The sequence below is a fragment of the Rosa chinensis genome, chromosome 3 (genome assembly GCF_002994745.2).
Source record: "Rosa chinensis cultivar Old Blush chromosome 3, RchiOBHm-V2, whole genome shotgun sequence".
Classification (NCBI taxonomy): Eukaryota; Viridiplantae; Streptophyta; class Magnoliopsida; order Rosales; family Rosaceae; genus Rosa; species Rosa chinensis.
In genome coordinates this window covers 46,082,233-46,093,476 of record NC_037090.1, presented here as the reverse complement: position 1 = coordinate 46,093,476, position 11,244 = coordinate 46,082,233, and the positions used below count along the sequence as shown (strand labels likewise).

Sequence of the window (11,244 nt, the reverse complement as noted above, 5' to 3'; positions counted from 1 at the left end):
CGCCAATTGTTTGAGCTCAAAAATAATTCTGGCTATATCATTTGGAGAGTTTAGTGTGCCGGGCCGATACCCTGCGGCTTAAAAATAAGTCTACTATGAGAGTACAAGGTTTCGTACGTGTTGATTGTTGGCATTCCCATACAATGCAAGTGAAGTATATCATCTCATTCCATCATGTAGAAGCTGAAAAAGGGCTTCAATACTGATCTCAGAGATGTCTCAGGTAAATTCATTTCATGTGTTTGCATATGCACTGGGATTGCAACATGTGTTGTAATCCCCAAGTCTGTCTTGGGTTTTAGTATCTTTCTGTGATTTAAATATTATTTTGCAAAAAGATATTTTCCAGCTGGTTAATTCATACTATTTAAGTGTATTAGTCCTAATTGATTTTTGATCGTTTTAATATAATTGACAATCTTTTCCTAAAAGGTTTTTTTCCTAATAGGAGTCAATTAGGTTAGAAACATTGATTGAATATGAATCTTTTTCCTCCATATAGTTATGAAAAAGAGGTTGTGGTTTGTAGAGCTCTTGCGTGAGATTATTGTGTATCTTGCTTAGCTAGTGTTCTTACATGCTTCATTAGAAACAACTTGTTCCTTGTTAAGTGTTTCATCATTCATACACTTGCATAGTTCTCTCGAGATCAGTGGAGAAGTCTGTGATGCAAGAAGATTGAAGATCAAGAAGCTTTCGTGTGAAGAAGATAGAAGGGGTTTAAGTCTAACACATCATCTAGATAGTCTATTGATTATAGCTGTGGTTGGTGCTATTGTATGTTTGTAAAGAAACTCTTTCTTCACCATTAGTGGATTGCTTTTATTTGGGCTCTTAAGAGTTAGAGCCCTGCAGTTTTTTTCCCCCAAATTTGAGGGTTTTACTGGGTAAACAAATTATTGTCTCCATTGCGAAATTCAGTTATCATTTCAGGTCGGGATAGCAACCTTGCTATCAATCCCCGATTTCCAGAAAACGTTTATCATAGGTTTTTCAGGGTTACAGTTTCGCCCATTCCAGGATCCATAAGGAAAACGAGCCCTTATGCGATTCAAGTAGTAGAGAAAAATTATGGATCTATCATTCAATAATCCTTCTACAGTAAGGAACTACCGAAACCCTAAGTATATATACCAGGTTTCAAGAGAAAGAAAAGAATACAACCTTTCAATCAACTAATCATACAATTTATCCAAGTCTTTCTAGAGCAACCTTCAACCTAGTTTAAACCAACGAAGTTAAGATCACGCCTTAGTAACAATTAGCGAAACTAAAGTCACGCTTTAGCAAAACTCATACTTTCTTCTCCTTCCCATTGCTATGCGGACTGAGCTGTGAAAATCAATTATCAGTTTTATTTTGTTCTTTTTCAATTTTTTTTGGAATATTTAAAGTCAACTTATGAGGTCAAAATACTGATTGCGAAACTCCATTTTGCATTTTTGCTGATAAACAACGTGGCTTTAGATGTACCCTATCTTAAATTTGTAAAACAGAGCCTTGGGGAGAGCGAGGTATTCCCCGAACTCCATGGTGTCTTACCGTCTTTGAATATCCCTATCTCTACTCACTCTTACCTTAAGTTGTTACCATGTTTCCTCAGTGGCTGAAAAAGTCGGCAACAGCTCTCAATTCTGCCTTGGGCTTCATTGTGTTCCTTATATTTGATTTTCTTGATGCCATTTTGTGTGTCCTCTTCAGATATTTTGATCACTTGTTTGAAGGGCGGCCGGGCTCTTGTTACTGTGGACGCAAGGAAATAGAGCTGGTCAGGAATGTAGTTGGTGATGAAGAAGATCACCAGCTTTCAGAGACTTTATACCGGAGGAAAAACGTTTTCAGGGAAATGGGTCTGGTTGGATTTGCAAAAAGCTGCCAGAACACAAGTGCTGGCGGAGTTGCTAGGTGGTCTGACTGTGGATGTCACTCTTGTGTTTCATGGCTGAATGATACTCATCACAACTTACATCTTGTTATTATGCAGCCTTCATCACCAGGTATTATCTCTTCAATTGTGCCTTATTTCAACTAGTTGCTCCAACTTCATTTATGCCCCATCTTTGATATTCTTCAATTCATGGAAATGTGCTTCGATCTCCACGAAGTGTATATATAATTTGTTACTCTAGTTTCCCTTATTGATTGTTACTCGCTGACTTGTATGAGAAAGTCATTGGGACACAATGTAACGTTTTATTGAATGTTCGCAATATCTGACCATAAGATTCAAGATTCAAGAAATAAGACCCCATAATAATAGTGAGGTCGAGGTTGTTCCGGAAGCCGAGGAGCCTATATAGTGTAATAGAAAGCTTAATGTCCCTGATGTTGAAGAAAATTTGTTCTCTCTGTTTCACTAATGTTGTTGCTATCTTATGATTCATAGCCATCACTGAGGATTGCAGAATACAAGCAGCCGAGAATGTGATATTCCTTCACGGGTTTCTTTCTTCTTCCTCATTTTGGGCAGAAACAGTGTTTCCAAACATTTCGGAACCTGTGAGTCGGCAATATAGGTTGTTTGCCATAGACCTATTGGGATTTGGTTTAAGCCCAAAGCCAAGGGACTGTTTGTATACTTTGAAGGATCACACAGAAATGATTGAGAAATCTGTCATCTGCCCCTTCCAGTTGACTTCTTTCCATTTGGTTGCACACTCCATGGGTTGTCTGATTGCAATCGCTTTAGCTGCTAAGCACTCGCAATTAGTAAAATCAATCACTCTTGTAGCACCTGTAAGTTCACCTAAGCTTTCAATATATTTGAGTCTTCCTCTTCTTTCTTCCTGTTGTTTCATCTTTAGAAATTTAATCTTTATGAATGTGATTATTATTTGTAGCCTTACTTCCCTTCTAAAGATGGAGATAGTTTAAGAGTGCTTCACAAGCTTGCTGAAAGGAAACTGTGGCCACTTACCTTGTTTGGATCATCATTTATGTCATGGTATGAGCATCTGGGCCGATGTGTCTGTTTCGTTTTATGCCGCAACCACAGGGCATGGGAGTGGATTGTAAAGTTATTCACTTGGAAAAGGTAATTATGTGATCAACAAGAAAAGAGTGAACAGTTTGTATCAAAACTAGATAAATTTTACCTCCTCCCTCCCAGGAAAAGCAGTGTTTATATAAAACTTCCCCAAATAACCGAATAATAATATGCATGGGACCTTCACTTTTGTGTGTGGGATATCATTTTCGAAGGAAATTTTGGTGCTTTATTTTGTACTTTTCTTGAAAAGAATTTTGAAAACTGGTGTTGTTTGAAAAGCAGGACAAAACCAATTTCTCAGTTAAAAATGTCTTTTTCATTTGATTAAAAGACGTTTCATTCATTTGATCAATCAAATGCAAGAAAACAACTAAGAGAGTTATGTTTCGTTTACAGGGATCTTCATTTTATGACAATGGACTTGACTAGGCACACCCATCACTCAGCTTGGCACACCATGCACAATGTGATATGTGGGGGTGCAAAGTTAATGGAATGCTACTTGGAAGTTATAGGCAAAGCTGGGGTTAAAGTCTCTGTGATCCATGGAGATAGAGACCAGGTTGTCCCTGTAGAGTGCAGCAACAACATTCAGATGACAGTTCCTGAGGCACAAGTTAACATCATTAAAAATGCTGATCATTCCTCTGTACTCCTTGGCCGAGAGAAAGACTTCACTCTCCACCTAGAGCACGTTTGGGCCGCTTCCTCATAGTGATGACAATGTTGCTAATTTGAAAACTTGTACAATCTGAAGAACATACTGTGCAGATTTTCTTTGCCAGAATTTTTTCTTTATCACAATTGGGAGCTTGAATTAAGCTCTTCAGAATTCACAGACTATGTGGACATAGGAAATAAGAAAGAAGTAAAAATGTTAAAATGGTGAGCAATAAACAAAATGTTGAAATTGGGGATCTTTCCGGTTATAAAATTAATGGGTATTTTTTTTTTCTTCCATTCAATAATTTCAATTTCTGTGTGCGCGTCCCTGTTTTAGAATCTTGTTTTAGGAAGGGTAACCGGATTCAAACCCCCAAAAAAAAAAAAAAAAAAAAAAAGGGTGAGGTAACAGGTTAAATATTTGCGGCGTCAATTTCTTGGTTGGTTTCTGGCGTCTGGTAGGTGTCTACGAGTCAGCTTTGGTTGGTATACCAGATCCACTCAAAAGTCACAGAGAGACACCCATGACCAACTGACCTACCACCTCTGTGTCTTCAAACCTGATTTGAACACACATAAATATAAGCAGTAAACACTCTACTACTTTTACTCCCCATTACCCACATAACACATTAGAATTAAGAGACCCATTTCCCCCATTTCTATCAAGAATCGATAGAAACAAAGAACCATGAATCCTATGGAATTCATCGAGTCACTCGATCCTCAGATCCTTGTGGGTGCATCTGTAGCTTTTGTTGTCATTGTGGTTGCAGCTTTTCTCTTCTCCTCCAAGAAGCCCAAAGGTTTGTTCTTTTTTTTTTTCCTTTGTTAGTTGGCTCATCAAATGTCTAGTATTGGGTTTTCGATGTTCCTTTTGTTGTTTTTGCCAGGAAATGTGTGGCGTGATGTTTGATCTGGGATATTCATGATCAATATGATAAGTTCATTGAATTTTTAGTATATGCTTAGTGTCCAACTGGCCATGGTCAAGCTCTTTCATGTACTCCATTATTTCCTTCCGCTCAGAAAATTGTAAGGAACAAGATATAGATGATGGAGGACACAAAACTCGTTCTCTTTGTTTTTGCTATCCCTTTCCTCGTACTTAAGCCAAACACTGATAGCAAGAGTAATTTCAACCTAGTATAAATATGTTTAAAAGGTTTGATTTTTGATTTCTAATTTTGTTTTGATTGAAACAGCCCTACATATCAGAATGTACAAAACCAGTTCTGTGATGAATTATTGAAGAAACTATGTGCCCACCACCTTGATAGTTTTTGACAACCTCACATATGGTTATTTTAAAAGATATAATTTTAAATTAGAGGATTGGACTTATAGTTGAATTATGCAGAATTCGGGAAAGCTTAAAGTAATTTGCAGGTCATTCTACATTTTATAGGTTCAATTTAATCCACTAAGCTTGTTTTAAATAGATTGTTTTTGGGGTGGATGAACCAGTGGAATTTTTCTTTGCAGTCCTTTTTGTGCTTCTGTTTCAGTAGCTTTAAGGGGTGTAAGTCTATCTCAAATCTTGTTGAATTATTAATCAACCGCTGGTTGTTATCTTTCAAGTTTGGTTGTTTTGATATGTTTTTAGCTTTTGTATTACTACTTGTTCATATTCTTAACTTCCTTTTTTTGTAAGTTGGTTTTTCAACAAATATTTATTGTTATATGTGTTTAACCTGCTTTGTGGCATAGAAGAACATAGATATGTTTCTGTCTAATGTCTTCTGTCCTGTTGAAGATTTTAACAGTTTAGGAAGATTTGGAATCATGCACCTAAACTTTCAACCCTTTGCCTTCACTTGTTTTTCATTCTATTTGTTACTTTATTCTTTTTTCGGTATTAAAATTGCAGCTTCTATGAAAGTTTCTTTTCTGTGGTTTGTACTTTTATATCTCTTAGATGTACAAAATGGGTCAAATAGTGGCATGTGCTTTTCTGTTAACTTGCTTATCTCGGCGAATGTGCTTATAGGTTGCTTAGATCCCCAGAATTTCAAGGACTTCAAACTTGTCAAGCGCACACAACTGAGCCACAATGTGGCAAAGTTCAGATTTGAACTTCCGACATCGACTTCAATTTTAGGTCTTCCGATTGGACAACACATAAGTTGTAGGTATGGTTTATTGACATAGACCTTTGATGAGTGTTCAGTTATTGATAATCTGGTGCATGAAGCTTGACTCACTAAATGGTGGTTAGATGTGCTAATAGATAAAACAGAATTGTTTATATCTGTGTGTGTGTGTGTGTCTCATTGTAGCATCTTAAATGAGCTACTTTATCAAATAGGGGCAAGGATGGCCAAGGTGAAGAGGTTATCAAACCATATACCCCAACCACATTGGATTCTGATGTTGGATACTTTGAACTAGTGATAAAGGTATTTATCTAATCTAGTTTTGAGTTTATAGAGAGATGCACATTATACTTTTACTTTATTGGAAGCACAAAATCATGCGTATGGTTGTTTTTTAAAGCATCGTATTTTGGATTTTTGTTTGTCTTAGATGTATCCTCAAGGAAGAATGTCACACCATTTCCGTGAGATGCGTGTTGGAGATCATCTTGCTGTCAAGGGACCCAAGGTACATGCTTCATTGTCTAGTAATTGGGAAATATCATATGTATGCTTTATATGTATGTATACATATTAGCTAGGCAGGTATTCATGCATGTGTGGTTGTATTTCTAGAGGCCTCCATTCTGTTCCTAAATTCCTCAAAGCTGGGATTGATTTGTGAAATATGTCACTGTGTTCCGTTCTATCACCTTTGATTATTTGAAAAAGATATGCTACCTTATTACTTCAGTTTATCTAATACAACTACATCTTGAACAAAAGTTGGCATTGCTTTCATATTTCAAGATATCTTAACGATAATATTAAGTTCATACATATTGGTTTACACATAGTTTGGAATATCATTTAAGAGTTGAAGAAAGGGTTTTTGTCCATTTACCCCATTTCTAGGGATTTTTTTCTCACTTACCTCATTAAGTGTTTTTAATTCCCTCTTACCCAAAACACTCTAAGGAAGTCTTCCCTAATACCCCTATTTTACCCTCACCCATTTGTTACCTAGAGAGATAGAGAGAGAAAATGGAAGAGAGAGAAACCATAGGAGACTTCGCCGGAGACCGGTCACCGGATTCCGGCCGGCCAACTATCACCGGAATCTGGTCACCGGTTGCTGGAATCTGGTCATTGGCTGCTGAAATTCTGTCACCGGCCACCGCCCACCATACTTATCTGAAAACCTCGCCGGAGATCTCATAGGTCGCAGGAAAAGTTTATTGCCCCCAAATAGATGTCTATTTCTTGGGGCAATAAACCTCTATTGCCCCCCAATAGACGTCTATTGAGGGTAATAGAGGTTTATGAAACCTCGCCGGAAGTCTCTAAAGAGATTGTTGTAAATCTCATATGGGGCCGGAGAGGTTTAATGTGCCATGAATAAACCTGTATTGCCCCCCAATAGAACTTTCGGTCGCCGGAATGGGAACTATTCTCTGTAAAATTAGACAAATTAAACTTTGATTAAGGAAAAAAAACGAGGACATTACATCAATTCAAAACATCTATTGTCCCCCAATAGAACTTTCTTTTTTCTTTTTTTAGGGCCTTCTGCCCATACTTTACCAAAAAAAATAAAAAATTGATTTGGGCACCTAGAAAATGCTCTGGGCACCCACATCTTCTTCTCCTCCCATCTACGACTTCACGGTTGCAAACAGAGTCTTCGACTTCGACGGTTGCAGCCCGGGACCTGTAGCAGAAGCAGTGGAGGGGATTGCAAAGGAGCAGCAGAAGGTCCTTCAGATGGTCCAGACAGAAACCTGTTACCGGCCTCGTGGACGCTCTGCATCGAGACTGAGCTCAACTCCTTCAGAAGGTCTAGGCCGGCCTCGACAAGCTTCTCGGCGATGAGGACTGTTGGCTTGGCGTCGAGCCTGGCCGTGGAGAGCACTGACGAATCTCGGCGGGAGGGGGGGGGGGGGGGAGAGAGAGAGAGAGAGAGAGAGAGGCAACGCTGTAGTTTGTTTATTAATTAGTGGGGCAATGTTGTAGGGCAAAATGGTCATTTAATGTTAAATTGTGTAGATGGGAACAGAAATCTGTTGCTAGGGTAAATGGGATAATTTTTGCTCATTTTGGTGCTTTTGGTCAAGGACCCTTGAAGAAATGCTGTTCAACCTGTCCATGTGATGCCATTGCTACTGTAAAGAACTGATTTTTCTTTTATACCACAATAACTTGGTATTACAGCTGGGAATGTGGAAGTTTGTCAATGTTGGTTTTGATATGTTACATTATACAGTAGAAACTTGATATTGACGATATACCTGTGCACACTAAATACTTTTCTCACAATGCTTGTGAATTGATCTTGTTAAACTGTTGCACCAAGTAAGGCCTGCTATTCTTAGGTCACCTATCTGAATACATTATTAATATCTTGGCTGAAGTAATTCATATACTTTTATATGCACTACTATGTTCCTTTTCACAAGTTGATCTATGAAAATTTTCTGCTACCAGGGCCGTTTCAAGTATGAACCTGGCCAAGGTAGAGCTTTTGGGATGCTAGCTGGAGGCTCTGGAATCACTCCAATGTTCCAGGTATGTATATGAAATGGGTACATTAATTTCCATGGTTTTTTAACTGTCGGAAAATATTTTTCATCTTTTTGACATCTGCTTTAGGTTGCTAGGGCAATATTAGAAAATCCAAAAGACAAAACAAGGGTTCACCTGATCTATGCCAATGTGACCTACGAGGACATCCTCTTGAAGGTATCCCCTCTCTTCTTTGTATCAACTATCAAGTATCATCTTTCGCTGATCTTTGTATCTTATGTTTATCTGGTTATGCTTCAGCTTCCAAGTTAAGTTACTTTTTAGTAGACCTACTTACATTTGACTGTCATGCAAACCTCTTGGTTTAGGCACAATATTCTAGCATCAGGTTTAATGCTCTATTGGTTTCTGATGGCTTGTTGATACTTTCATTAAGCATAAATCTAGTGAATAAAATAAAGTGGTAATTAAGGATAGTTATGAGGCTAGTAGACAGCTAATCATTGTAGATATTATGCTAATAAAAAATAAGGTGGCAGGTCACTGACGGTAAAATCAAGTAAAATTACCCCTGGATACTTTAATGAGTTTAATCCCACTGATAAGAAACAGACGGAGTACATATAATCCAATGGAGTAACTTTAGAAGCCTGATTTTTTAATATTCAAATACTGGAGACTGGAATCAGTTCTTACAGTGTGATGTTCAGATGTAGGTATTCTAACTTGTATTTTACATTTAGGTATCTGGTGTCTCTCTGATAAAATGATTAAAGTTTGTGAAATTTTTATACTCATCTGGATTATTCATCTTGGAGCCAAGGATCTTAGGAATACCTTAGGAAAAATAAAGATAACTGTAGGTTTGATTTAATTTAAACCTGAAACCTTGTGATCAGCAATATTCCTCCAGGGATGAGTTTGTGCTTCTAATCCATGAGTTATATTGGGAATATTTTGAGAAGATTCTGCCTTTCAATTTTAAATGAGATGTCATTGGCAACTCTTTGTGTTTAGAAGTTTCTCCCATGTGGCTCATATAAGTTTTTCATTTTCACGGCAAGGTGAGTGTTATCTACTCATCTGCTTTTTGGGTAGCCCTGTGGATCTACTTGCTGGTTCTTAGAAAAAAGTTGTAAGATGCTGTTTGTTTCTGACTAGATTACATAGAACATGAAAATTTTGAATTGCAGTATTTGAGGATATGCACTTGGCTGTATTGAATCAAATTTAATCCTTCTCTATTTGCAGGATGAGTTGGATGGCCTTGCTAGAACTTACCCTGATCGCTTCCAAATCTACTACGTATTGAATCAGGTTAGTTGCCTTGCTCATGTAATAATTTCCAAATTATTGTCTTTTCTTTCCCATGTATATTTTACTGTTTTCTTGTTGCTCGATAAATTTATGGAAATTTGAGATTACCTTTTAGTTAGTTATCAGTGATTTAGATATTTGATGCCACAGTATATTTTCTTTACTGTTATTTTGCTAGAACATGGTCTTCAACATTGTCTTGGCATCCCATAAATATAACTGTCAGCCGGTATAAGATATTTTGGAGAATATAATCCATTTACATGTTAGTGATATGTTCAACTTATACCAAGATGAGAGTTATAATAATTGGTATTCTACACAAATAGCATCATAAGTTCCCTTCATGGAGTGTGAGGACTCTCTCTGAAACTGTTTCTTTGATTTGAATGGTATCTCATCTCATTCTTGGTGCAGTCTACTGTAGCTCATGTTATATGCCATGAGAGTCATGAGTCTATGATAACAACTATTCTCTTTTTCTCCTAACAAACTGTTACTTCTCAGCCTCCTGAAGTATGGGATGGTGGTGTTGGATTTGTCTCGAAGGAAATGATTCAAACTCACTTACCAGCCCCTGGCCCTGATATTCAGGTAATTAACTATTTGTGAATTAATTGATTTGTTGACTTCTCGTAAACATGTTAGCTTTCTGTCTTTCCACTTTGATTATGAAACTAGATTGCATCGTGTTTGCTAAGCAAATGCTGACTTTGCTTCTGGAATCTGTAGATCCTAAGATGTGGTCCACCACCCATGAACAAGGCCATGGCTGCTCATCTTGAATCACTTGAATATGCACCTCATATGCAGTTCCAGTTCTGATCCTTATTTATGGCCTTTCAGCTTCCATGGTTTGAGTTTGGGACTTTCCTGTCCTTCATTGGAGCAAGTGAGCTTGACGAATTCTTGCTATTAAGTTGCATGATATTCCATGGTTTACATGGCTACGATACTAATACATTTGATGGTGCATAACAACGATATGCTATGAATGTGGCATTTCCTCGAACTTGTTGTATCTTTAAATTTCAAGTGGACGGATTATACAATCTTGGCGGGTGTTGTTTTTTTTTTTTTTTTTTTTGAGAAGAAAAATCAGATTACAAAGTGAAGCCTCTAGGGCAACCAAAACAGAATTGATCCCAATAAAGGGCAGGGAGAGCCGCGACAGGAAGACTATTAATCCAAATTTTAGGAATGGGAAAACCATGACCAATAACAGCGATAGCATCTGTCAAGAAGTTGGCTTCACGAAACACATGGGAGAAAGTGATATTGTCGAACCACTTGGATATGGATGCAATGTCATGGATCAAGGAATTCAACTATCATGGGACTTCACACTGAGGTTGACACATTTGATGATTAGAGAAGAGTCCCCTTCCAGAGAAACACTTTTTAGATTGTGCCGGAGCGCAGCAAGGAGCCCATCTTTAAGGGCGGTTCCTTCAGCAACAGGAATCGAAGAAGAACCAATACAGCGGGAACCAGCCGCCACAGGATTGCCTGAATGGTCTCTGATTACAAAACCTGCAGAAGCCTGACCGGAGCGAGCGACAGACCCATCGAAGTTGAGTTTAACCATATTGAGAGGGGGGGATGCCATTTGATAACTTCATCAATTCTTGTTGGAGGGGCCAAAGTCCTTGCATTAAGGTGGTGCAAAGCAGCAGA

The 11,244-nt window shown here is 37.9% G+C and overlaps 2 protein-coding genes across 2 annotated transcripts; both read left to right on the top strand.

The window, feature by feature from the left end:
* Positions 1-1,448: 1,448 nt before the first annotated feature.
* Positions 1,449-3,821, top strand: LOC112192624 (probable lysophospholipase BODYGUARD 4). The gene is made up of 4 exons (XM_024332428.2): positions 1,449-1,997; positions 2,387-2,736; positions 2,841-3,034; positions 3,386-3,821. The coding sequence occupies exons 1-4, from the start codon at positions 1,592-1,594 to the stop codon at positions 3,702-3,704; spliced, it is 1,269 nt and encodes a 422-aa protein (XP_024188196.1). The 5' UTR covers positions 1,449-1,591; the 3' UTR covers positions 3,705-3,821.
* A 278-nt stretch (positions 3,822-4,099) lies between these two features.
* Positions 4,100-10,640, top strand: LOC112192625 (NADH--cytochrome b5 reductase 1). The gene is made up of 9 exons (XM_024332430.2): positions 4,100-4,458; positions 5,643-5,784; positions 5,961-6,051; positions 6,179-6,256; positions 8,212-8,292; positions 8,377-8,466; positions 9,502-9,567; positions 10,075-10,161; positions 10,300-10,640. Exons 1-9 carry the CDS (start codon positions 4,344-4,346, stop codon positions 10,390-10,392), a joined length of 843 nt encoding a protein of 280 aa, XP_024188198.1. The 5' UTR covers positions 4,100-4,343; the 3' UTR covers positions 10,393-10,640.
* The last annotated feature ends 604 nt before the right edge of the window (positions 10,641-11,244 follow it).